Source organism: Dermacentor silvarum, chromosome 4, assembly GCF_013339745.2.
Source record: "Dermacentor silvarum isolate Dsil-2018 chromosome 4, BIME_Dsil_1.4, whole genome shotgun sequence".
Lineage (NCBI taxonomy): Eukaryota > Metazoa > Arthropoda > Arachnida > Ixodida > Ixodidae > Dermacentor > Dermacentor silvarum.
In genome coordinates this window covers 144,458,545-144,486,115 of record NC_051157.2, presented here as the reverse complement: position 1 = coordinate 144,486,115, position 27,571 = coordinate 144,458,545, and the positions used below count along the sequence as shown (strand labels likewise).

General features: G+C 47.7%; 1 protein-coding gene across 1 annotated transcript; it reads left to right on the top strand.

Annotated features, from left to right (window-relative positions):
* Nucleotides 1–336: 336 nt before the first annotated feature.
* Nucleotides 337–3,988, top strand: LOC125945035 (uncharacterized). Its single transcript, XM_049666589.1, has 5 exons — nt 337–441; nt 941–1,207; nt 2,623–2,683; nt 2,749–2,911; nt 3,841–3,988. The coding sequence occupies exons 2-5, from the start codon at nt 977–979 to the stop codon at nt 3,986–3,988; spliced, it is 603 nt and encodes a 200-aa protein (XP_049522546.1). The 5' UTR covers nt 337–441; nt 941–976.
* The last annotated feature ends 23,583 nt before the right edge of the window (nt 3,989–27,571 follow it).

The following is a 27,571-nucleotide window of genomic DNA, read 5'->3' as shown; positions in this document are numbered from 1 at the left end:
GTAATTGTCGAGTCATCTGACCATTTCAGTGTGCACGAAACATCCCAGTCAAGTAATTGACAGCATTCAGTTGTTCCAGAACCAAGGGTAGTACAAGGCAACTGGGCATATCGAACCAGCTTTCTTTTTTTAAATTTATTTTTCTGCAGTAGTAAAGTTACTCTTTCTCCAGTAGGTCCTTCGCTTTAAGGACTGTGTGTCGCTGCCATCACATGCAATAAAACTGGGCAAAACTAATTTTAATTAGTTAACTAATTTTTAGATGCGTCGGTTATATGTTGATCCTCGCTTCTTTCCTGCAGTTGGAACTTTATCCAGGGTTACCACTTATGCTGACTTAGTGGCCACAACAGAAATTCGTTTTTGGTTCGGAACCAGTCGAGCATAACCGTGTGTGGCTCCCGGCTAACAGAAACTCAAGGTGATGACTTCACAATCCAGGTAAGCTGTTCTAAACATTTCATCCCTAGCTTTTCTAAGATGCCTGCTAAGCTTGTTTGCATCTTCAGATAATACATAAAAGGAATCGGGATTCGAAGCACTTTTGCTCTCAACGGCCACATTTGACAACGAAGTTAATGAAGCTGAAGTGCTAGCTCCGAAATATCTTTCCCACTCACTTTTAGTAGCACACAGTGCAAGTGTGTAATTCCCTTTTTGACCATTGCAAATAGTAAATTTTAATGAGAATTGTACCACTTTCTGCACATGTTTGTAAATAAGTTGCAGATTGTAGATATAAAAGCATTCCAGTAAACCTATCGAGTTGTTTATATAGCTTTGTTTTTTTTGTCAAGCTGCCACCATGTGATAGCTGCAGCCAAAGATGTGTAAGAAAATGTAAGTACAGCGCTCTGTATGAGTTATGATTTGGAACATTTCCTATGACGCAAAATTCGATGCTAATTTCTGTGGAATTTTAAATTCATTGTTGTTGCAGAGGTCAAGTCCACTCAAGTGCCCCGTAATATGCAGAATGGCATACAAGTGCAGCATATTGCAAGCAGTTGCCAAAGCTTTGCCTCAGTTCTTGAAGCATGCATCTGCTTATAGTCAGATGAAGAGGCCAAAGGTGAAGAAATGTCTCAAAGAAATTGAACAAGCCAAGAACAGTCTCAAGAGTGTGACACCAGAACATGAAGGTGCACCTGTTCTCCTCCTTGCCCTGTTTGACGAGGATGAAGAGCTCATCTACAAGACTGTTGAGGCAAGCTTAAAATTTTCTCGTCTGCTGCCATCTGGCAGAGAAGTGCTTGTGCATGTAGAATTCAGGTGTACATTGCATGTATGTATAAAAAATTCCACTCTCCATACCTGCATTATTTTACTGGCAAAATGTTACAATATAGTTAGGGCGGTGATATTTAAAATCTGCTGTCATATTTTTTTTCAGTCTTTTTGAGCTTTGCACATTTTGTTTATTCAAGGTAGAGTGCTTTGAGAGAGACTCTGGGAGTAGGTGTCAAGAAAAATACAGTAGTATGGCACTGACGTATAAAGTGTTCAAAACAATTCACGCAAAATGGTTTAAGGCCTCGTCCTACAGAATATTCAGCGTTGGCGTTGTCAGGGAAAAATCACGAGCATGCCTCTGGCAGGGCACTGATTGGCCGGTGGATTGTGTGGTGTTGCGATAATGTATGAAACAGCAGAGTTGGCAGGACCAGCCAGCTCATCTGACTTCATCGAGATGGGAGGTCGAAATGGAAATCGTACTCTCAGGGCCCCTTGGATCCCCTATTGAGACACTGCTCCAGAGGCACATTCGTATGGTTTGGTTAAAGTGGCACTTCATATCTGGTAGTCTCGCGAAATCTGGTAGCTTGTAGGCTAATAAGTTTGTGCGAGATGATATATTGGCACAAATTAAGGGATTATGAAGTGAGTAGAAAAGTGCACGTGATGTATGCAAATGAGGGTCTGCAGACGGGAGCCGTTAACGCAGTTGCACGATACCCTTTAGGGCACAGCTTAGGTGTCCCCCAAATTTTGGTAGTGATAAATTTCTTATAAAAATATCTCTTTAGTCTACCTTAGAAACAAATATGTTTGACTGCAACGATTAAACGTTTCTGTATGGTTTAAAGACATTGTTCTCTGCCTGATTTTATGTCTTAATGTAATTGTGAAGCTGATAACAAAAGCAGTCTTCACAAGTGTTTTGGCTTTTGCATGTGGTTTATCTTGTCATCTTTATATGATGGATGGCCTGTAATAAAAGTAATTACTCTTTAGCATCCACGCAAGCACAACCACACAGCTACACAGGAAAGCTGTGCAGCTTCCACACAAACTACGCATTTGAATATGAATTCGTCCCGGTGCATATTTGAACCCAGAACCTTGATATATTCACCTAAACATCGGTCTCATCCATGACATGTATCTTAGTTATTTGGGTGCTTCACAGGTGCAGCCATGTCATCTGCTGCTATGTCCAAATATGCTCCATATCTCGTCCATGGTTGAACAAGATTTTGAAAGCGTAAAAATGCAATTGCTTTGCATAGAGTATGATCGTGTACATTCGAACAGGAGTTGCCACAATCTCATTTCTATTTCATGCAGCAAGACACCAGTTCTTGAATGCCTTCCCTCTGTCTTGCTTTGCTCATTTTGCAGGAGACCGCCCATGATGATGACTTGGCAGACATGCCAGTGACGCCCATAATATGTATGAAAAGTTAGATTTTGGAATCATTGACCATCTCTTGGTGTACTGATGTTCCTTTATTCTCTTTTTTCTAGGACCAGGTCTCTTTGAGGCAGAAATGTTTACTGTCTGTGTGGATGGTGTTGTGATATTGACTACTCAGCGGGCTGCAGCTTTCAAAGTCATGTTCCTCTTATACTTCGTTCTTAACATAGAGTATCCACCTGAAGTGGCTTTGACACTGGAGTTTGTGCAGAGGTGAGATCTTTCCCGATGTATGTTCTCATTGACCTATTGCATTTCTTACGGTTGCACATATTGCTGGTAGGCTGTTTTAAAGTTACTGCTTTTAGGCCTTTAGAGAGGGTGGGGAAAAACTTTAAAAATTGGGGTTGCTAGCGATTTTAACCCTTTAGGGACCGCAGAAAAACAGGCAATTCTGGGAGGTGCTGGAAATATATTTAATACTATTGCACTGTCTTGCTATAACATATATCAAAATGGAGCTATGTTAATATATAACATATTTTCAGGGACGAAAACTGAAATTTTATACATAAGTTAAGAAGTCTCGATACTAAAACTTTCTAAAAACCAAAGTTGGAATTGCTTTAATATCGAAATAAAACACAAAAAAATTCTAGAATATACAAAACACGATACACCTACTCTTTTCTGAGACAAAAAACAATTAGTCTTTATCCACAACTTTACTGCTTCCTTGCACCTGTATTCGCCACTAGGTTCTGTGCTCAGTGCTCGTTCCACTCAAGGGAACATTCATGAAAATGTTCAAACACAAATTTACTTTGCATTTACTGCAAGAAACAGTACGCACCTAGATTTTCTTCCGTTAAGAGCACAGCTTGGTAGTTTCTGAATATTTTGCAGCTCATAGAGCTGGTGTTTTATAGAGGTTGGTGGAGGAGTGCGAGCTTGCTAGGCAGCAAAAAATGATGGGTGTAACTCTGACAGGTGGAAGCTGGCTGCAGATATGGCCGTGCACTGATTGGCCGTAGGGTTGTGTGACATCACGAGAGCAAATGACTTGTCCATATTGGGAGGAGCTGCTGCCTTGCATTTGTTCAGTGAATGCTTCAAACAGCATCTAAGCTTTGGGAGTACACATTATTAGCCCGGTTGCATTCTTAGTACATTAATCCTGCCTCTTATTTTGTTTCTTTAAGGGCAATCGCGGGCATCAACCCGGAAAGAAGCACAAAGGCACGACGAACGTCGAAGAAGCAGTATAACTGTATTGTTTGTCGCCAAAAGTCGCTGCCTTGGCAAATGCCCTGGATCAATACAAGTTCGAAGCTTGAGTTTGACCTTTAATAAACAGTAAAATTTGGAAGTTCAAACTGTTGCCTTCAACTCTGTTAGTGAATATAAAACTCTGGTTATAGTGCTAGCACTATGCATGGGAAATTGGGGCTGCACGCTGCTGCCTTTGCAGATGATGGCACATACACAGCAAAAGTATCCAAGTGTAAGTCAAGATATCTACTGAGTTAAGGAAAGAACAGAACCCATTTTTCTTAAATCTGCAAGATAAATTCTTTAGCACTATCTCTCTCTCTCTCTATATATATATATATATATAAAAGCAAGGAAGAGAAAATTTGTGTAGAATTACAGAAAAGGCATTAACAGAAGCATTGTGTAGAATCACAGAAAAAGCATTAACAAAAGAATTGTGTAGAATTACAGAAAAAGCATTAACGGAAGCATTGTGTAGAATCACAGAAAAAGCATTAACAAAAGAATTGTGTAGAATTACAGAAAAAGCATTAACAGAAAAATTGTGTGCAAACACAAAAAGCCTGTTTTTTAAAGAAGATATCGGCAACAGGAAATCTCTGTAGAAGTACAGAAAAGCAACAACAGACAATATATGCAAAATTACTGCTAAATGGAAAACGGAAAACAGACAGAACAGAACTGTTATGTCACTAAATTTGCCATGCATTTTCTATTTTTTTCACAAAATTTTTTTTACAGTGTATGGTAAAAGCTGCATTTCATTGCTTTAACGTAGAGATGAAGGTGGAACTACGTTTCGTACATTACCATGTTGCTGCCGCGTCCGGCATTTTCACGCAATCTCAAGTGATTTTGAAACACACCTGAAGCTTGCTTCCGGCTGTCTGGGATGACACAGAGGTCTAGATCCGTTAAGTGTCAAATTTCTCGAGAGGGGATGACAAGAATATGAGTAAACCACCTCTTTACAGCTATACATGCATCGTACTTCCTATCCAGAATAAATATTTTGCGTGATAACTTCCGAGTGAACGTCGAAAAAATGTCGAAGGCAATGTGCAATGTATTGTACAATGGGTCTTAGGAGGATATACGCTTAAAGCGGTGGGCTTGGCTGTACGGAATGCCCGTTTTACAGTGTCTGACGTGACTGCTATAGAAATGCAAATACTGGTGGGTGTCTGTTGGCTTCCTGTAAAGTTTGGTAGTTAATCTGCCTCCAGACAGTGAGACGCTTACATCGAGGAAGTTAACACTGTCGTGCGAGTAGTGGTGAGAAAAAGAAATATAAATTTTAAGAGATCTGTTTCACCATGAGGCCATATCATAAAGATGTCATCGATAAAACGCTTGTAGCAGAGTGGCTTTAAGCTGCGAGACGCGAGAAATTCTTCTTCTAGTACAGCCATAAAAATATTGGCGTAATTAGGACCTATTCTTGTTCCCATTGACGTTCCGCTTACTTGCACGTAATGGACCCCGGTAAACTCAAAATTGTTTAGTTCGAGAACTAACTTAAGAAGTGTCTGTAGCGTGTAGCAGTCAACAGGCTTGGCGACTGGCGAATCTTCATATGCTGACAGCATGCTGACAGAATGCTGACAGCATGCTGACATATGCTGACAGAATCACGGAACTTGTAAAGGATAAGAAGATGGATACAACAATCGGCAACTCTCTAATACCGCTCAGTCCCGTAGCGGGAAGATTTTATCTCTTACCCAAGATTCATAAAGAACGCAACCCAGGCCGACCCATTGTTTCCGGTGTAGGCACTGTCACTGAAAACATATCACGCTACGTTGACAGCTTAATTCATGGAATACCAAGTACCTTTTCGTCTTTTGTAAAGGATACCAGTCATTTTCTTTCTGGCATCATAGAATTAGAAGTACCTCCTGAATGCTTACTCGTTACACTCGATGTTAGTTCTCTATAGACAAATATCCCTCATTCTGATGGGATAAGGGCGGTGCTGTCAGCATATGAAGATTCGCCAGTCGCCAAGCCTGTTGACTGCTACACGCTACAGACACTTCTTAAGTTAGTTCTCGAACCAAACAATTTTGAGTTTAACGGGGTCCATTACGTGCAAGTAAGCGGAACGTCAATGGGAACAAGAATAGGTCCCAATTACGCCAATATTTTTATGGCTGTACTAGAAGAAGAATTTCTCGCGTCTCGCAGCTTAAAGCCACTCTGCTACAAGCGTTTTATCGATGACATCTTTATGATATGGCCTCATGGTGAAACAGATCTCTTAAAATTTATAGGTGACTTCAATCGTGCTCATCCCACTATTTCTTTTTCTCACCACTACTCGCACGACAGTGTTAACTTCCTCGATGTAAGCGTCTCACTGTCTGGAGGCAGATTAACTACCAAACTTTACAGGAAGCCAACAGACACCCACCAGTATTTGCATTTCTATAGCAGTCACGTCAGACACTGTAAAACGGGCATTCCGTACAGCCAAGCCCACCGCTTTAAGCGTATATGTTCAAACAAAGAAGATTTCAGTGCTAATTGTGCGCTAATGAAAGACGCCCTCCTGAAGCAGAAATACCCGGCAAAAATAATTGATGATGCTGTAAACAGAGCTGGCGAGCTCAACCGTGCCGACATACTTAAAGCTAAACTACCTGATAGTGAACAATGCACAAATCTAATCCTTACCCACTCTGCGTCGGTGCCCAAGGTTTCAGCGATTCTTAGAAAGCACCATAATATACTTGCACAAAGCGATCGCCTTAAGCGCATATTTGTGGAACCGCCCCGCGTCGTGTATAGGAGAAATAAAAATTTACGCGACAGTTTGACAAAGTCAACCTTAAACCCAAGCCGTGGCACAGGCTGTATGCCTTGCAACAAATCACGTTGCCAGGTTTGTCCTCACATGAGGACAACACAGAAAGCAAGCCAGTACCGCGTCCAACTTCTCAGTTCAAATAAAAGGAAACTTTACATGTGACACCGCCAATGTGATCTATCTTCTTGAATGTACAATTTGTAGTCAACAGTATATTGGTCAGACGGAGACACCTTTCAGGATACGATTTAATAACCACAGGTCACACACAAAATCTGTTTTGAACCTTCCCGTATCCAAACATGTCAACCTTCCCGGTCACTCTTTCAATGACTTAAAGGCGACAATATTGGAATCAGGCTTTCGCTCACACCACGACCGGGAAATTCGCGAGTCCTATCTTATCTATAAGTTTAATACCACCGCCTCGGGTATTAATGAAAGCAAAGGGAAACTCACGTCCTTGCCTTCTGATTAGACAAATGTGGTTATAGCCGAAAGTTAATTCCTTGTAGTCTAACCGCAACGCATATAAGACGGTCTTGCTTCGTGCTGGCACGTCCGCATATCCTCTCTCTTTTTCACTCTGGAGACGTTATTGTGTCGCATGCCCCCTTCGCACGGCGTGTCTGCCGTGGAGTGTCTTCTTATCTTAAACGATGGTGGTCCCTCGGGACTGGGGAACGCGCTGCCTTAGAGGCGGCTCATCAAAGCCACCCACATATGTTTTCCTCCCTTTTTCCCCCTTCCGCCACCAATTTTTTTTCTCTTTTTTTTCCCCGCTTCTTTGACGGTGAGGACCACGCGTCCACCTCCGTGACTCATCACAGCCATCCACGTGTGGTGCTCTCTCCATCTGTTAATGCCTCGTTTTAAAAAAACGGGTATTTTTGCTGTTTGTTTTGTTTTTTCCCCTTACACATTGTTTGGAGCCACATGTGCTTTCCACGTGACTTCCCGACACCTTGGGAACGAACGTCTTGTGTATTCTCATTCACTCCGATGAAGGCCGGACCACCGGCCGAAACGTCAGTAAAATAATAGTATTTTTGTTGTTGTTAAACCTGTGAGCATTTCTTTCATAATATATATATATATATATATATAGAGAGAGAGAGAGAGAGAGAGAGGGGGAATGTAAAGTCAGATCGTTTTGCGTTTTGACCCCCCCCCCCCCCTCGCACTCGAGAAATGGATGAAACGCCACTGCTCATCGAGAATCCAACAAGTTGGGATTACACGAAGAGGTCCTCCTTAGATGGAACAAATACTGAGAAAAGAAAAGGGTGGCGAGTGAGCTCGTGTAAGCGAAAATTACATGCCCATGCGAACGTTGGGTGCATGACATTCTCAAAGAGACAAAGGCGGCACGAAAATATTCTGGAACCATATAAAAGCAGTCGGAGCTCCAACTAAAAACTCGCAAACAGCTATAAGGAATGAAGACGGTAATATCTACGAAGGAGACGACGCGCTGGGGTACATCACAAACGTTATTAGGGATAACTTCGGCACGAAAGAAAGAGTAGTTCAGACAACAGATCCAGCAACAACACAGAACCCTGTGAGATCAAAATTTAGCACAGAAAGGTTTTATTTTAAAAAGGCAGCAGGAAATGCCCCTAGTAACCCGGAAGCAGGACCCGATGAAATCCCAATAGAGCTAATCAAAAGTCTCCGCCCGACGACGCAATGCAGCAATAATGAAACAAGGCAGTGTGGGGCCACAATAACTATGAGGTCGTGCGTGGATTCTGGAAAGGAGCAATGGTGTAAGCGCTCACGTTCGGAAATTCAATTCTACGCTTAAAATCGGACATCTTGTTTGGGTTGGAAGTAAACCAAAGATCAGTAGGCCGGTTGGCTTTGGGAGCCAACGGTAAAACAACAACTGAGGCAGTGCAGAGTGATATGGGTTGGGCCCCTTTTGAAGTCAGAGAAGCAGTGAGCAAAGTTAGTTTTGAAGAAAGACTCAGGAACATGGATGAGAGTAAATAAGTGGCTAAAGTGCACAAGTATCTATACATGAAAAGCGTGGACACAGAATGAAGGACGAGGTTAAGAATGTTGGCAACAAAGTACCGGATAATAAAAAAATGTACACAGACAACCAGGAGTCACCAGAAAGAAAGTGAGAGTAATAGAGACAGTGAATTGGATGGAAAGAATGCAAACAAAAAGGACCATGGAGTTTTACAAGATTGAGAAGAAAGAAATTAGAAGGGAAAATCTATACGATAACACAAAGGGCAGTACCGTGCTTTTTGATGCTCCAATCGGTTGCCTGAGGACCAAAGCATACCTGAGCAAATATTCGGAACTAGAGGATGCAAGTGTATGCTGCAGGAAACATCCGGAGACCACTAAGCACATCCTAATGGAATGTGAAGGGATTCATCCAGTGAGAACCGTAGGTAGCGTACACCTTCCAGAAGCGCTCGGGTTTAAAGTGGACGGAAGCATCAACCGGTCAACAGTCAAGACAAGCGAGATACGTTTATAGCTTTGGTGGGAAAAAAGCAGGGAAGAGATTGATACGACCTGATGTGATCTCTCACAGTCATAGGTCGCGGTACAAGGTAGGCATTGAGGAAAAAAGAAAAAGATAATTGAAATGCATACAAAAATTCAGCGCCCGTCCACTACTGTGAAGATGGAAGCTATCGAAGCTGTTAACTATGGTGGGTCTGCTGTAGTAAGTATTGCGATGTATATATATATTATCAATATTGCTTATATGAAGAGTCTATATATATATATATATATATATATATATATATATATATATCAATATTGATTATATGGAGAGTCTATATATACAGGGTGTTTCAGCGAACACTTTCAAAATTTATTTAAGGTTGCCTGTGGCAGATAGCCCAATTTTAGTTAATGAGCTGGTCTACTCGAAGCGGCGGACATTACTTGCGCAAAAAATTTAAATGCATAAGCTACTAATTAATAAAAAATCACTAATTAAGTTTTTAACTAATTACCTGATGGCCCATATTGTAATCTACAAATTGTAGCCGTGGAATTCGCAAGGCGGATTCACTTGGAACGAGTTCCCGGGATGACACCGCTTTCGTAATATTAATTCCCGAACTTTGCGAAGAAATGCGTTGGCTTTCCAGTTAGTTTCTTAACAAAACGTCGCTTTATGCATTGAAGCACAAAATTAACTGGAACGCCAATGCATTTCTCCGCAAAGTTCGGGAATTAATATCCCGAAACTGGTGTCATCCCGAGAATTCGTTCCAAGTGGATCCGTCTTGCGAACTCCACGGCTACAATTTGTAGATTACAATATGGGCCATCAGGTGATTAGTTAAAAACTTAATTAGGGAATTTTTATTAATTATTCGATAATGAATTTCAATTTTTTGCGCAAGTAATGTCCGCCGCTTCGCGTAGACCGGCTCATTAACTAGAATAGGGCTATCTGCCACAGATAAACTTTAAGAATTTTTGAAAGTGTTCGCTGATATATATATATATATATAATCATTATTGCTTACATGGAGCGTCTTCGACGTGTTCGTCAAAGAGCAAGGAGACCGGCCTCTTGTTTTTGCCCGGTGCGATGGCCAAGTAGTGCATTTACTACGCCCACTCTGCCCCATCGTCACAGACTAGCGTATCAACCACAGCGTTCATGGCCGCGGCACACTGCACGGCAGCCTCAGGGTCCTGCGAGATCTCTCCCGCTCCAGCTCTTGGCAGCTCATACCCACATATCCAACGAGGGTATTAGCCACACTTTCTTTTTTAACACTCCTTTTTTCTTTCTTTCTTTCTCTCATTCTTTATTTATTTATTTATTTCCTTCCTTCCTTCTTTCTATCTTTCTTGTCACTGGCTCATACCCACATACACTTGGTTCATACCAGCATTGGATGCGCCACACGTGAATTTATTACCGTTACTCGTGACGTGAATGATGCGCATGTTATGATATTGATGTCATGAACTATCAGTCATGTTAGTCATCCGTTTTGACACCTGCACTAAAGCACAACTGGCGGGAAACCGCCACGCACATGGAGCCGAAATGCTCATGAATATAGTTTTTTTTTTCAGCACGGGGACACGAACCCGGATGAACTAGCCCCGAACAGATTCGCTGTAAAATGCTAGATAAAAAAATGTTGCAGTGGCTTAGGTCGGCTATGCCAGGATATACGTAGCGTTAGCAAAGGTTCAGCTGATTATTCTTAGCTTTCCCGGTTGTCTAGATTGTCAAGGATTAGCTTGATTGTCATGCTTACTGCTGCTCCAATGACACACACAAACGCCAGTCAGAAGCGCAGCGGCTCCAGCACAGTGTCAGACGGCGACTGCACAGCGAGCGCGCGCCGGCGCCAGTGCGTCTACCACGGCTACGACGTCACTCCTCTGGAATGCGCCGACCGGCGGCGATGAGTCGCGCGCGGCGGCGGCGGAGTGCGCGAGAGGTGCCGGCTCTGGTGGCGCCGGTGCGCAAGCCGTGTGACATCACTGATCCTTGCACATGCGCAGCACGGCTCTTGATGTGCCGCGCGAGACAGGCTTGGCTAGGCCAGTGTTGCTAACGCTACAAAAGTCGACAGATCCCACGCCCTGTGGGAATCGATGTTATGCGAAGCAGTGTGGGGAGCCTATCAAGTTAACGAAATGACCATGAGAGCACCAAGACATAGGCGGCTTTTTCATGACCTACATGACACGCATGTCATGACATTCACATCATGATTCCTCAAAAGTCCCTTTAGCAACACCTAGGAGGTCTTAAGGCGCAAGCCTTAGCCGTGCTCATGACTATGACTTCAACCACTGACCTTTATAGCCTTTTCTTTCACTTAGTATCACATCCAAACACATTCCATTGGTTTTTGAGTGTAAATCTTTTTAGCAATTATATGGACACTCAAAGCGGATTTCTGCCGTCGGCATCGCCGTGAGATTCCGTATTACGTCCAATGGTGAGGAAACTGTCGCCGCTCGAGGAACGCGCGCTTTCACGGGGAGCGAACGCACGATGGAGGAAACGCGTGTTCTGCGCCGTGCTCCCTGAAGGGCTGCAGAATTAAGCGTTTCTTTCCTCCTTTACAATCACCCGATATATATATAGAGCAAACACAACTTCTACCGTCGCACGAAAGGCCGTGGGGGGACGGGAGGAAGGGAGAGGAGGCGACGTTTAGCTGTCGCACCAAATGCGTATTTATACAGGGTGTCCCAGCTATCACGCAGCACGATTTAAAAAAAGAGGAACGGCGTTACGCGAAGCCAACCTAGTGCGTATTGTTTCTAGTACAGTGGAGTAGCCGCCAGTAATTTTTTCGTTACTGAGATTTTCTTAAATTATTGTAAAAAATTATCTAACTTGAGATGTACTGTCCGAATTATGAAAGTGTCAATGAGAAAGTTGTAGAGCAACATGACTCCCAATACAGCTCTCTGTTGCGCAATACGTGCTACAGAAATGTGTTTTTCCGAGTGTGAAAGAAGCTCGTGAATACTCGTAGAATTGCCGCACGACTGGCCGCTCGAGGCACTTTGCGTGTATTCGCGGGCTTCTTTCATGCTCGGAAAAACACTTTAATGAAGCATGTATTGCGCAACGGAAAGCTGTATCGGGAGTTTTTCATATTGCTCTACAACTTTCTCATTGACACTTTGATAATTAGGACAGTACTTCTCGAGTTAGATAATTGATTACAATAAATAATTAAATCTCAGTAACGAAAAAAATACTGGTGGTTACTCCAATGTACTGGAAACAACCCGCATTATGTTTGCTTCGCGTAACGCCATTCCTCTTTTTTTTTAAATCGGGCTGCGTCATAGCTGGGACACCCTGTATAAAAAAAATCACCGCATATCCACGAAGTGAATGATCATGAGTGGGTGAAGCACCGGGGGATCATTCGGGGAAACCGTGAATCCGCCGTAGATGCGAGAGCGCGGGAAGCGGCGGCAAAACGCCGGAAGCGTTCTCTACCTGAGGTTGGTGGCGCCGATGCTCGGTTCAAGCGCGACCTTGGCGAGCCCTCAGCTCCGCGTCGGGAACGAGAGAGAATGAATGAATGAATTATTTTATTAAGAAAAGGGAGGACCGAAGGGAGAAAGAGAGCGCGAGTCGGGAACGAACGCCCTTGTGCACCGCAGTGGCCCTAGCGGACCCCATGCAAAGCAGAGCGACGAACGACAGAGAAAGAGCGCGCGTCGGGAACGAGAGAGAAAGAGAGCGCGCGTCGGGAATGAACGCTCTTATATGGAGCCTACATGCAAGCGCTGTTTTAGGGTGGTGACAACATTGGTAAGGGTACTTGCATCCGCCAGCTAAATTGGCGGGTAAAATTTTCCGCCAAATATAGCATGTGGGAATCAAAATGGCGAAAATACCAGCTGACAGACCACGTTTCCTGCACCCGTTGTTGCGGTGAAACTAATTCAATTTCTAAAATTAACTTTGTCCTCAGCAGCCAGAGACCCATAGCGTGTCTGAGAGCAATGCATGGCACGTCTACGTTTTAGTTAAACAGGCTTGTAAGCACAGTTTTTATTACAGCACACTTCGAAAAAAAGTGGTCGCAGTTTCACCTGAAAGGCGAAGCATCAATTGCGATAGCAAACTTGTAGAGAGCTATACGGAGTAATGATATTAGCTTTATCAGCTGTATAAACTTGGACATGCAGCAGCATCGGCAACACGCAGAACTGTTGTCGACGCCATCGGCGTTTTGCCCGCGTTCGCTCAAAATGCGTGCGGCGTTGGTGACTGTTGCCGGAGCCTGTGGTATAAATAGGCACTTGGTGCCGCAGCTAAACGTCGCCTCCCTTCCCTCCCCCTCCCCCACGGCTTCTCGCGCGTCGGAAGAAGGTGCGTTTGCTCTACATATATGGTGATTGTAAAGGAGAAAAGAGACGCCTACTTCTGCAGCCCTTAAGCGAGCACGGCGCGGAACGCGCGTTTGTTCTCCGCCGTGCGTTCACTCCCCGTGAAAGACGCGCCCCTCGCGCCCTTTCACTCGCACATACAGCGTTCGGCGCGCGGCGACGATTTCTTCTCCAAATGACGTCATACGGAACCTCACGGCGACGGCGACGCCGACGGCAGAAATCTGCTTTTGAGTGTCCATATAATTGCTATCGCAATAAAACATCCTTTATACTGTGTGTACAAGTGGACGGCAACGACAATGTTTAATGCCGTTCACATTCTTGACGTGAGAAAATACAAGCACCAGCACGCCACCGTGTCTTATAACTTGTTGCTTTGTATGCTATGGAAAAAAATGTTTGATGTGTTAAAATAAAAGGAAAAGGCAACTAGTATATTAAAGATGTATGCATGTTTCGTGTGGGCCTTGGTGCAAAACAAAATTAAAGAAATTTGTTAGATCACGTGCCAAAATGGGTGCATCAGAGCGTGAGAACAAAATGCAGGGACACGCCGCGACTTCTAGCGAAATTGAGAATCAAAATGGCTACTCACCTAATTTAGCGGTAAATAGCGCTCAAAATTTTGGAGTTGTCCCCACCCTAAAACAGCGCTTGCACGTAGGCTCCCTACGCTCTTATGCACCGCAGCGCCCCGAGTGGTCTCCATGCAAACCAGAGCTACGGACACCGGAGGACAACGAGGGACACGGCTCGGCCCTAAGGTGCTTCGCCCCTAAAACGTTGCGAGGCGAGAAGGTGGCAAAGACTTCCGTCGCTGCTCGACGAGTGTCCCATTCTGATCACGAAAACCTCCGAGCCGCCCCCGGAGGCACCGGCAACAGTCACCAACACTGCGCGCGTTCGGTGCGAACGCGGGCTAAACGCCGACGGGGTCGACAACAGTGGCCCGCGTTGCTGGTGCTGCTGCATGTCCAAGTTTACACGGCTGATAAAACTGCTATCCTTACTGCGTATAGCTTTCTACTAATTTGCTATCGCAATGGATGCTTCGCCTTTCGGGTGAAACTGCGACATTTTTTTTGATAGTCATTCTCATTTGTGCTGAGTTACTCTCATCACTATGGCTTCTACCACAATCCTTTAGTATTTCCTTCACTTAGTACCTACGTCTGAACCAATTTGAATGATTTTTCAGTGATAATCTTTTTTTGCTGAGTCATTGTCATTTTAGCTGTGTAATGCTGATGACCATGACTTCTAACACCATCCTTTAGTGTTTCCTTTACTTAGTACCCACGTCAGAACCCATTGCAGTGGTTTCCGAGTGTTAATGTTTTTTCGCTGAGTCATTGTCAATTTCGCTGAGTCATGCTCATGACTATGACTTCTAGCACCACCCTTTTATGTTGTCTTCACTTCTTACCCACGTCCGAACCATCTCAGTGATGTTGCGTCCTGAATCGGCCGGGCGCATTCTTTGATTGTTCCAAATCGAGGCAGGCCCTTTCATCGGCGTCGCGCAGACGGCGACAGTGCCCGACACTGACGAGATGGGCAAACAAGCGCCCCAACTCGGCAGTGCGCGTTCTTTGGGTGCTTCCCAAAGAACGGGCACTGCCGAAGGTAGTGCGCCGAAGGTAGAACGCGCACTGCCGCCAGGTAGGCGGTCGCGTTCCCGAAAGAACGCGACCGCCTACCTGGCGGCCTCTTCATCAGCGGCCGCCTACCTGGCGATGCGGCGCGACAACGGAAGTGACGCGATGACACAGAAGCTCATTTAGAAGCGACCGTCCACGACCGCCACCCTTCGTTAGACGCGGGGATTAGTGCGAAGGCCATTCTCCCGACCCTGGCAAAGATGACCGTCGGAGGGCAACAAACAAGTCACCGACTTTCGTGGAAGGAGGGTGAACCCCCTGTTTCCGGATTGCCTCGTCCTTGCTTCGAAGGTGCAAGGCGTTCAGTGAACAATACGACCCCTCTGATTGGCTGCATCAAGGTCAACTGATTCCCGAGTCGGGTCAACTAGGGAAGACCGATGTTTTATAAGGAGACAAATTGAGTGCAGTGGAGTGTCCTGACGTGTTCTGATATGTGCTCAGACATGTAGTGAGCTGAGACTTTCAAACTGCTCCCCCATGTAGTGGGCTTCCACATTTGGAGCCACTGTAAATATGTAGAATAAACCCTTCTTTTCTCTCGCTCTTACTCCCGGACGTACTCATCCCTTTGGCTGAAGGATCACCGGCCCAAACGCTACCCGAGTCTCAACAGTGGCTTTTGAGTGTTGATGTATTTTTGCTGGGTCATTGTCATTTTAGGCGGCTGTTTTATGACCTACATGACACGCATGTCATGACATTGATGTGATATCCTATCGTTTATGTTCGTCATACACTGTTGTCATACCATGCCAATTTTGGTACCTTCCAAGTTAACGAAATGACCATGAGAGCCCTAAGACGTAGGCAGCTGTTTCATGAACTACATGACACACATGTCATGATATTCATGTCATGACTAATCAATTATATTCGTTATACACTCTTGTCATAGTATGCCAATTTTGGCAAATACCAAGTTTACGATACGACCATAACAGCACCAAGACGTAGGCGGCTAGATAGATAGATAGCTAGATAGATAGACAGGTAGATACTGTCAAAGTGGCAAATGTTCGCCAGGAAATGCTTCGCATTTAAAAAAGCATGTGTAGCATAACTGAATAAATCAATCGGGCAAGGTGACTATTTGGCACCACCCTGTTTCAAAGGGGATGCCAATAAATCATCAGCACCAGCAGCGCGAGAAGAAAGCCAGGCTGCACACAAGCCTGATGCGTTTTTGCAGTGGTAACCGACAGGGTTAATCCATCAATCATAGGGTTTTATTTTCAACATAATAGTTGGGGGTCACCCTAGGCGAAAAGCGGCAAAATACATCTTGAAGGTGCCTGTGGGCCTGTACACAAGGCAGCATAAACAAAATTCTGTAGATAACATGCACAAAAATTGCACAAACATGAGTTACTTGAAAGCTAATCTCATTAACGCTTATATCCATCCTGTTATCAGCTCTGATTGAGTTATTTTTTAAAGAATAGTGTATTTTATTCTTTGTGCAATCTCCCGGCTAAATAGCCAAGCGACACTCAAATGACGATGCGTCAGTGCTTGTTCAATATTGCAGAGTAAACCACAAGTACAGTTGAAACTCCATTTACCGAAGTGATGACCACGCTCGAATTATTTCGTTAAAGCGGGAAGTTCGTAAAATCGAGATTGAGAATTTTCAGTGCTTCGAAATCTAAAATGGTAACGTAGCGACATCCAAAACCTACCGAAGCCATATTTGCCGATAACCCACGCCTGCGCGTGCGAAAAGTCCGCGAGAGTGGCCCGAATTGCTTGCAAGATGTGCGATGCAGGCGAGGTAGACGGCTAAGTAATGCTATGACACGCTGCCGATGTGCAAATACGCGGGCGAAATGAAAGTGACCAGGGCGCTTAGACGTTCTAACGCGATGGCGTTAGAGTGCACGCTCGAAGAAAAACATGCCTGTGTCAAAATTTGAAAGAAATCACTGCTTCTCTTATTTATTTCAGGAAAACGTTCGTTAAATCTGGTTTAGTGACCATCAGTTTCGTTAATTCGGGTTATTGACAACATCGAACCTTATGGGTACTTGCCGGGGAATGGAACTTGTTTCGTTAGATCGGGAACTTCGAAAAATCTTGTTTCGTTAGTTCGAGTTTTATCTGTATTGCAATTACACTCCAGACCTCGACCATATAAATCCATCTAAAGTTATTCTCTGAATTATGAAAAACTTGGAAGGCCGATTAACTCAAATAAAGGATGCGCTTTCGCAAAGGAAATCGGCGGATCTGCTGCCGCCAAATAATCTAATCTGAAGCGTCTTGTTGGAAAACCGTGATGCAGCCGTGAGCAGTCTGCATTGCATGTTACAGCAGTGAAACAGAACCCTTGATAATTCCTTTGCGTATTTTACAGCGTAAGCTGTTATGGGCTCATTCCAATAGCCGTTTCTGGTCGCGATGATGCCGCCGCCGCCCCGTAACCGCTATCGCCGGAAATTCGAAAAGAAGTACCCTGCTCCCGGCCGGGATCGAGCCCAGCCCTTCTGCGTGGGAGTCGGATACTTTAGCACTGAGCCACGCAAGCGCTTGCTATTGGGGGAGGAAAAATTCCCTTTATACGCGCCCTATAGGAAGACGCGCAGGCACGGACGACCGGAGCCTCCACCAGTATGATGAAGCCATCAAGTTAACGTGCCTGCAACCGCCGCGTGCGACGAGATGCGATGCAGACGCGATGCGATTCAGACGCTACTCAATAAATGCTATCCCGATGTTAGATGTGCGCCACGTATTCTGGGTAACTCTTTGGTACGCGTTATAGCGTCTTCTCGCAAAGTACGAACCGCTGCTTAAAAGGCGAATCGTAGAGCTACGTACGCGGCTACAACCAGGCATCATCGGGCTCAGCAAACTGCTGTGCAGCAAGCATTACAAGCCGCAGCTCGCCGTCGACGCCGACGCGGGGTGGACAGTTCCGATCGTTCTCGTTAAAATCGAGGCGAAGACACTTTTTCGCGAAAACCTTGTTGTGCGTGGTGCCGAAATTGGAGCTACTTTTACGCCACTCAACCAGCTTACGCTATGACTGTGCTGCGGGTGCTGCGCAGGCCTGTGACTTTTTAACACGAAAGTGTTTTATGCCGGGGTCCACCAAGACTTCACTGACGTATTTCCGTCACGGATGTGACGTTCTTACAATGTACACGAACATAATACAAAGAAAGAAACCAGAAGAAAAAGTTCCACAAACATGCAAAATTTGGGAATCGAACCCACGACCTCTCGGTCCGCGACGATAGATCGCCGAGCGTTTAACCCATTGCGCCACAAACGCATTTGCAGAGAGCTACACAGACGCGCCTTATATATCTAACACTCCTCCGTGTACCCGCGCTCTTGCTCGGGGCGGTGCCGCCGCCTACGAGCAGAAAAGAGAAGTACTGCATTATGACACTAACGCGCACCGACAGTGAACGCTTCGGTGGTCTCAGCACTACGACGCCTCGATGCCAGCATTCGAAGGGACGCTGGCATCAAGAAGCACTACCAACGCCACCTAGGTGGCGTTCACCGTACTCAGCACAGCGGAGCGTGGCCTCCGCAATTAGCTCTGAAAATGTTTCTGAAGTTGATCGCGGAGGCTGCAATTACGACGCGCTGTACGCGCTGATTTGACTCGGTGACGATTCAGTTACGTGCTTTGTCTTGCGCGTTGTATTAGTGTGTCAGTTACGTGCTTCGTCTTTCGCGTTGTGCTAGCGTGTGCAGCGTAGTGCAGCTTCCATATGCACGACGGTTGCTCATGGTCATCGACGTTGGTAGTCGTGATGGAGGAGACGTGCCACCAGGCGTCAGCGTGGGTGCATCAACGCCTAAGGGCGCTTTAGCCACAAAACACCAATAGACATTATATATCAATGTGCAATAAACATTACACTACTTCTGTGAAGACACGTTTCACTTTCGTGTTCTATACCGATTCCTATATAAGAGGGATCAACCACATTTTTTTTACTCTTCTTTCAACCAGGGTAGGGGAGGGGAATTCTTACAATTCATCATGACCCACCTAACGAATGCAATCATGCACTCTGTGGAGCATATTCAGTGCGAAACGCTCGGGAAAACAAGAAGCTCACCGTATAGGAGCCTGGATTCATGCGGTCGTCCAGAATCGAATTCAAAGCCTTTAAGGATTCTTGCGGGCTCATCCGCGTCGCAGAGCCACCCTTCTTGCGCAGAGGGAGGAGTGACCGGTCGCTGGCCAAGAAACGAGTCTTGGCTACCACCTTCGGTTTCCCATTGACGGTGGCTGCTCCCGGCGAAGCTTCCGCCGGGGAAGCCGACACTGTCGCTGGAGAGTCATGGGTAAGCTCCAGCTGGAGAACCTGGGGCTTGCCCTCGGCCAGCTGCATGAAAAGTTAGTGGTCTTGGTGTGAAAGGAGAACGCAGGGGCTTTGATACTATGTGTACAGGGCTCCGTCCTAAAGAGAGGAAGTCTACGTGCTTGTTGCTACATTATGTTCTGCTTTACACGTCATGAAATGTCTGAATTTCACGCAGCACATGACAAAGTTACCAAAAATGTGCCTCTATGGGCTTGTTTGTATGTCATGAAGTTCGCTGTTGCGCCGGCGCGCTTGACAAAAGATGTAGCTTCGTGGATGTCATCGTCGCCTTAATGGAAGATAGCGGGGTCTTATGTAGATCAGACAAGTTGATTTACTTCCGAAGCAAAGCCGACATAAATGGATGCATGTAAGCAGTTTTGGCGAGTGCTTCAGAAGCCTTATTAGCGAGGTGAACCACATGCTGCTGTGAAGCAATCCTAAATAATACTGATAATTTTAGCGCAAATAATTAGGGGAATACTTGAAAGGCGAAGAAAATAAAAAAGAAGCACCAGATTTACCTGTTGTGGAGTGGAATCAACTGGCGTCGGTTGAAGTGGCGACGGCGGCTGGGTGCTTCCCGGTTCGTTGTCGAGTGTCACTGGCGGTGGCCGGTTTGAGTCTAGCATGTGTGATTGATCCTTTAAGGAGGTTGCGCGGGTTTTTGGCGACGGACGGTGCTCCGCGGCAGCTGGTGGGCTGACGTCGCTACGATGGCGCCGGCGCTGCATCTCGCCACCTTGCTTACCCGACCTTTCCGGTGACATCGCAGTCGAAGAGGCGACTGGAGTCGTGGGAGTATGAGGAGACACGTTGGTTGAAGCATACCTGGATGCCGTTTTGTGACGTTGTGCGACCGGTATGCCGACTGCGACGTTCTGTATGCTGCGCTTGGATGGTTTCTTTTCAGGCTGCGACATGGGTGCGCCTTATCAGGGCGTTATAGTCTACTATGGCGCAGCAGGAGACAATGAAGCCACCTACGCACGAGAACATGCACCTCTTCTTCTTTAGAACGCAACCTTGGCACGCGCTTAAGGGCGCCGCGCGTTGCGCTGGCAGAAAAAAAGACAGATATAGCAGGGACCCTGCAGCTTCTCGGCCAGTCCGAGTAGTGGGTAAGCGCCTTGGTCTAAGGAGCAAGCAGGAAAGTTAACCACTTGATTTTTAGAGGCGAAGCGTCTTATGCTCTGGGCTATGTCACTCCCTCCCTCGCTACCTCCCTCCATCCATCCAACCGACGTGCGTCCACACCCCTACTGCGCATGCGCATCCTCCTCCCCCTCCTCTCCTTGTATCCTTTCCTCTCGGAATTCATCCTCTCCTCCCCGACCCTCCTCTCCTCTCCGGATGGCGCAACTAATGGCAACACCTGCCGCTCCGCGCGCAATAATGCGAAGCAGCGTAGGTTAGAGGCGCGACGGTAGGCGCCCCAGAGGCACCGGCAACAGTCACCAACGCCGCGCGCGTTCGGTGCGAACGCGGCCAAAACACCGGCGGCGTCGACAACAGTTCTGCGCGTTGCTTGTGCTTCTGCATGTCCAAGTTTATACAGCGGATGAAACTACCTCGAGTCGACCCGATGGCTGCTTCGCATACTGCTCAGGGTTCCCCTACGGGAAGATGGCGTAATTTTGGTATTTCCGGTAATAATTATTGATTCTTCATGGCAGTACTGCTTTCATTGTAACATGTGGCATAAAAAATTGCCGCGTATCTGCGTGCTTCGCTGCAAATGTCGTCGAAAGACGATAGTCTTCTGCCGGCTGTACTACATGAGTGCTGGTCTGATCCGCAGCCACCCGTGATGCTGTTCTCGTACCATTTCCGTCCTGGCATGATAAATGCAATGGAGGTTTGTTTGAACAGATTTCATTTTACCGCATTATTTCATCAAGCGGCCATTTGTTTTGCCCTGCCTCAGACAGCGCTTCCTTTATGTTGAATCGGCCGCATCTGGCTGGCATTGATAAAATTGAGGAGGCGCTGCGTGAGACATGGACGCCATCTGGCAATACATCGGGAAACATGAGCTTGTGCAGAGGGTTTCCTTCCTCCATGGCAGAGGGCGCTCGTCGGCGCGCAGTCGGGGAACGTCGTTCGTCGGCGCGCATAGCATGGCATTTTCAGCGCAGCTTAAGAAACTAGGGTCTTTAGAGTTACGTATCTATATATTTTCTATTAAAGGAACACACCTCCTAATACTTACCTAGTGATGTTGCGCCTCAGATATGCGTAATATTTACTTTGTGATCGATAACGTTCACAAGTATGAACAGCCGTACCAGTTTAAGTAATGTGGGCGGTAAGCAAGTGGTCCAACTTTGGCCGGGTGGCTGAATCGGGTGACAGACAGACAAAGAGACAGACAGACAGAACAAATTTTCAGCGTTTAAGTTCCCCAAGAAAAGACTATCGTCTTTAAAAGTTACAAACAGCAAGCAGGTATAAGTGTAGTGCACGGCAGTACGACTAGATGGCAGCACTGCATCCTCTGCTATATAAGGGTTCAATAAACGCTATTGGGCACTTGCCCGCCCGGAGAGTTAGCTGCTGTGTCACTCGCCCATTCGACACGGTGTCAGATGTGGGATGGTGGTGGTTAAAACATTTATTTGGCTATGGAAAGACAGGATGTATACTTCGACCAGCCCATAAGGGGCTGGTCCTTACAAATATGGTGGAGGTCCCTAGTTCGGGACACCAGTGGCGGTAGCCGCCGCCTGGGCGCGCCCAGCTAGGGCTTGTTGGGCCTGTAAGTCGTGGCAGCCGAGCAGGGTTGCGTCCCAGTCTTCCCTGGTTGGGTTGGACAGGGGGGGGGGGAGGATGGCCGGGTTGGAGGGGCAGGCCCACACCATGTGATAGGTGTCTGAAGACACCACACCACAGTGTGGGCAGTTGCCACTAAAGGAGGGGTCAAAATGTTTTAGAACTGCCGGGCACAGCAAAGTATTGGTTAGAAGGCGGACAAAGAGCCGCTCATCCTCCTTCCTAAGGCCTTTACGTGGGCGGGGTAAAGGCAATGACTGTCTTGATAGTATATTGCAATATCTTTAAAGGTATAGGCCGGATTAAAATCGGGTTCCTTATCGGGTGGGAAGGATAAAACAGCCTGGTGAGAGAGTGCGCGGGCGGCTGCGTCTGCTGCCTCGTGGGATCGCGTCTCGGCTGATCCCGTGCTCGTGGCTTCGACAGAGGCCCTGGCCCCGCTGCTCTCCGTCGAGGAAGTCACCTTTCCTTCGCCATGGCCACCGGTACAGGCTCTACCGGAACGCTCGCTGCTTCGTCGGCCGCTGCGTCTCTACATGGCATGGCCCCGCTGCATCCACCACCGGCGTTTGACAACCCTAGCTCCTGGCCCACATGGCTGCTCCAGTACGAGGACTACTCGTTCGCCACCGGACTTTACGCCGCTCCGACGGAGGTCCAGGTGCGCTCTATGCTCTACTGCATGGGCCCTCAAGCCAGGGTGGTCCTCGCGTCCACCAAGCTGGGAGACGCGGACATGAAGGAAGTCCTCGCCGTGAAGAAGGCGTTCACCGACCACTTCCTCCACCCGTCCAATGAGCTGTACGAGTCAGCTCGGTTTCACCGCCGTACGCAGCAGCCGGGTGAGACGGCCGACGCATTCTACATTGCGCTTCGGACGATGGTCAAACGTTGCAACTATTCCTCACCCGACATCGAAGAGCGTCTTGTCCGTGACCGCTTCCTCGTGGGCTTGCTTGACCGCAAGCTCTCGGACCAGCTTTGTAGGAAACCGAGATCGACATGGCACGAAGCGCTGATGCACGTTCGCCAACACGAAGACGCTGATAACGAACGCAAGGCTCGTGAATCGGCTGATTCATAGACGGTCGCCATCGACGCCGCTCGCGTTCGCAAGGGAGAGCCAGCGTCTTCTGATAAGACAGCGCCGCAGCTGTGCCCATTCGGCAGACGCGCATCACAGTCTCGCGCCGACTGTCCGGCTCGCAGAGCGTCCTGCAATTTTCGCCGCAAAAGTGGCCAATTCGAGAACGTGCGCCTTAAGAAAAAATGTTGCAGTGGCTTAGCTCGGCTATGCCAGGATATACGTAGCGTTAGCAAAGGTTCAGCTGATTATTCTTAGCTTTCCTGGTTGTCTAGATTGTCAAGGATTAGCTTGATTGTCATGCTTACTGCTGCTCCAATGACACACACAAACGCCAGTCAGAAGCGCAGCGGCTCCAGCGCAGTGTCTGACGGCGACTGCAAGTGAGCGCGCGCCGGCGCCAGTGCGTCTACCACGGCTACGACGTCACTCCTCTGGAATGCGCAGACCGGCGGCGGTGAGTCGCGCGCGGCGGCGGCGGAGTGCGCGAGAGGTGCCGGCTCTGGTGGCTCCGGTGCGCAAGCCGTGTGACATCACTGATCCTTGCGCATGCGCAGCACGGCTCCTGACGTGCCGCGCGAAACGGGCTTGGCTAGGCCAGTGTAGCTAACGCTACAAAAGAAACGCGGCAGCGGGAAGCACACACCGAAGCCTTCCGCCAGCTCCATCGATCTACATGCAGTTGCGGGAGAGCGTCCGAACGCGAAGTTCGTTGAAGTACGCGTTGATGGGTGTCCACTTTCCTTCAAGGTGGACTCCGGCGCCGAAGTTTCTGTCGTACCCAGTACGTTTCCTGGCGTCCTCTCGAAGCTTCAAGACCCCAAGAGCGATTTGAAAGGCCCTGGCAACAACATCCTGCTGGTCATAGGCACTTACGTTGCTACCCTGTCATGGCATGGCAAGCTCACCAAGCAGCTGCTCTACGTCCTGTAAGGAGCAGGCCAAGGGTTGTGGAGTCCCCGAGACTTGATCGACATACGAGCAGACGCCCAAGGCTTGGATTGCCGGGAAGCCCAGCAGCGGGACCATTTTGGTTGCCAGGACGTAGAGCAGCTGCTTGGTGAGCTTGCCGGGCCATGACAGGGTAGCAACGTTATTACCTGAAATAAAAAAAATTACACCATCTTCCCGTAGGGGAACCCTGAGTAGTATGCGAAGCAGCCATGGGGTCGACTCAAGGTAGTTTTATCAGCTGTATAAACTTGGACATGCAGCAGCACCAGCAACGCGCTGAACTGTTGTCGACGCCGCCGGTGTGTTGCCCGCGTTCGCACCGAACGCGCGCGGCGTTCGTGACTGTTGCCGGTGCCTCTGGGGCGCCTACCTTCGCGCCTCCAACCTAAGCTGCTTCGCATTATCGCGCGCGGAGCAGCAGGTGTTGCCATTCGTTGCGCAATCCGGAGAGGAGAGGAGGAATGCCGAGAGGAGAGGATACAAGGAGAGGAGGGGGAGGAGGATGCGCATGCGCAGTAGGGGTGTGGACGCACGGCGGTTGGATAGATGGAGGGACGTAGCCCCGAGCATAAGATGCTTCGCATCTAAAAATCAAGTGGTTAACTTTCCTGCTTGCTCCTTAGACCAAGGCGCTTACCCACTACTTCGGACTGGCCGAGAAGCTGCAGGGTCCCTGCTATATTTGTCTTTTTTTCTGCCAGCGCAACGCGCGGCGCCCTTAAGCGCGTGCCAAGGTTGCGTTCTAAAGAAGAAGAGGTGCATGTTCTTGTGCGTAGGTGGCTTCATTGACTCATTCACCGAAAAATTGGCTTGACTATAAATTCTATGCAGCTGTATTTAAAAGAACTGCGGCAAAAGCTAAAGAGGAACAAAAAAGCGGACGGCATTCGTCTTTATCAAAACCAGAAAGGAGATCTGCACTTTTTAGGTTTCTACGGAGCAAAAAAATCTTTTCAGCAGTCCGTATGGTCACTGTCAAGGGAACAAACAGCGCTTGGACAGGACGAAGTGAGTAGACAGACAAGGCGCTGTTTGTTCCCTTACCAATGATGTACCAACCAGCCCAGACCAGCACACTTCTTCAGGTCACTGTCACATGTAAGAGGCCGCCTGTGGCGCGAAAAAGAAGAGGAGCACGCGATGCCCGGTGTTCGGAACGGCGCGAGCGCACGAGGCGCACGAACCGAGGCATAGTCGAGGGATGAACGGCGCTGTCCGTTGAGTTTCAACGTGGCACCGGGTCAGGAAGGTCGCATCTCCAGCTATGTTCTGGCGACGGGAGACTTGGGGGTCTGGTTGAGTCAGCGACGCTGGCCGTCCAAGGTGTGGCCGTCGACCTCGGCAAGTTCGGGCGAGGCTCCTGGACGGGCTGCAGCTTCTCACGGCAGGACCAGGCACCCCAGAGAGGATCCCCCTTCTGCGACAGACCGGCACGTTCGATTCTCCTCGGGACGCCACGTCGGCACTCACGAAGAGATTGCGACGCATCCCGACGCTAGGCCTATCCAGGTGGGCCTAAGCAACGCCGAGCGCCATCGCTGACGAGCTGACGAGCTCATCACCGACGAGCCGACGAGCTCACCGCCGACAAAAGAGACAACGCGAGGCGTCGGCATCTACGGCATCCTCAACGCTTCGGACGAGCCCGACACGGACGCGACGAGAACTTCAAGACGACGATCTGTAAGAGACGATCCCGTTTCCGATTTACGACGCAGTTAGGCCGGGGCCAAGGTGGCCAGACTTTGACGAGCAAAAGCTAAGACTGACCGAGAGACTTTAAGGCGCAGCGAGGCTCCAGAAATGAGATAGTTGTTTGGTTATTAGAGATTTAGATATTATAAGTTAGAGATTTGGTTTATCTATTAAGTAAGCTTTTTCACTGAGTTATGTCTAAGTATGCGTGCCTTTGGTTGTTTAGTTGTGGTTTTAGTGTTGTGTGTCGCGTGTGTTCACCGTCCCTGTACATATTAAATCTTCGTTTGCCGTGCCGCCAGTCGTCTCTCTCCTCCATCGAGAGTAGCGCATGCCCGCAACTCTCCGCACTCCCAAGTAAAGGTGACAAATATTGGCGAGCCTGCCAGGATAGATACGGCCCAGTCACCGATACTCGGGAGTTGTAAAGATGGAATGGGAACGTTTGGCGGCGGTAGCGAAGGATTTAAATATCTCGAAGGAGGAGACGATGGCGTTTTTTGGAATACACGCAGCAAGAAAAAGAAAAAGAACACGAACGAGAGCGCGAGAAGCACGAACGAGCACGCGTGGAGCAGGAACAACAGCGCAAAAGTGAACAAGAAATTTTAGAGCTGAAGATTAGACTGGCGGAGATGAACGCCAGGTCTCGCGAGGGGTCGATTTCCCCCAGGTCGGCGTCATCCGACTCTACTTCGCCCAGACCAAAGCAGATTTGCCCCAGGAAGTTAATGGCTCCATTTGATGAGCGTAGAGACGATTTAGATGCGTACTTGCATCGCTTCGAAAGAATAGCGGTCGGGCAAGGCTGGGCAAGAAACGAGTGGGCTAGCGCCTTAAGCCTGTGTCTAGCTGGTGAGGCTTTAAGTGTGTTTGGACGGATGCCCGCCGAAGAGAGCTTAGACTATGACAAGGTGAAAAACACTTTATTACAAAGATTCCGGCTAACTGCTGAGGGTTTCCGCGAAAAGTTCAGGTCATGCAAGCCGGAAGACGCGGAAACTGGAAAACAGTTTGCATGTAGATTAACAAACTACTTTGAGAGATGGCTGGAGTTGTCGGAGGCCAACAAAACATATGAAGGGGTGCGAGACAAGGTCGTAGGAGAACAATTTCTCGCCAGGTGCAGCGACAGTCTGGCGATATTCCTCAAGGAGAGGAAATTAAAAACAGTATAGAAAATGGCGGCGCATTCAGATCAGTTCGTAGAGGCGCAGGGACTAAGGAATTTAGGAAAGAGTGGCAAGGACGCGCCAATGGCAGCAGTAGGGGATACGAGGAATCGGGGCCCCATGAACAGGGAAGGGACGCCCCAAAGATGTTTTCTTTGTAACCGGCTGGGACATATAGCAATGAACTGTCGGGCGAAGGATAATAGACGTGGTCCACCAGTAGTTTGCCAGCTATGTCAAAAGAGAGGGCATGGAGCGCACGAATGCAGATCAGGATACGCAGACAAAGCTGCAT

Bases quoted from the DNA above. Each gene is read 5' to 3' on its own strand.
- LOC125945035 (XM_049666589.1), top strand. From the start codon at position 977: ATGGCATACAAGTGCAGCATATTGCAAGCAGTTGCCAAAGCTTTGCCT. The intron at 1,208-2,622 runs GCAAGCTTAAAA...CTCATTTTGCAG, and splicing joins TCATCTACAAGACTGTTGAG to GAGACCGCCCATGATGATGA. The intron at 2,912-3,840 runs GTGAGATCTTTC...TGTTTCTTTAAG, and splicing joins ACACTGGAGTTTGTGCAGAG to GGCAATCGCGGGCATCAACC.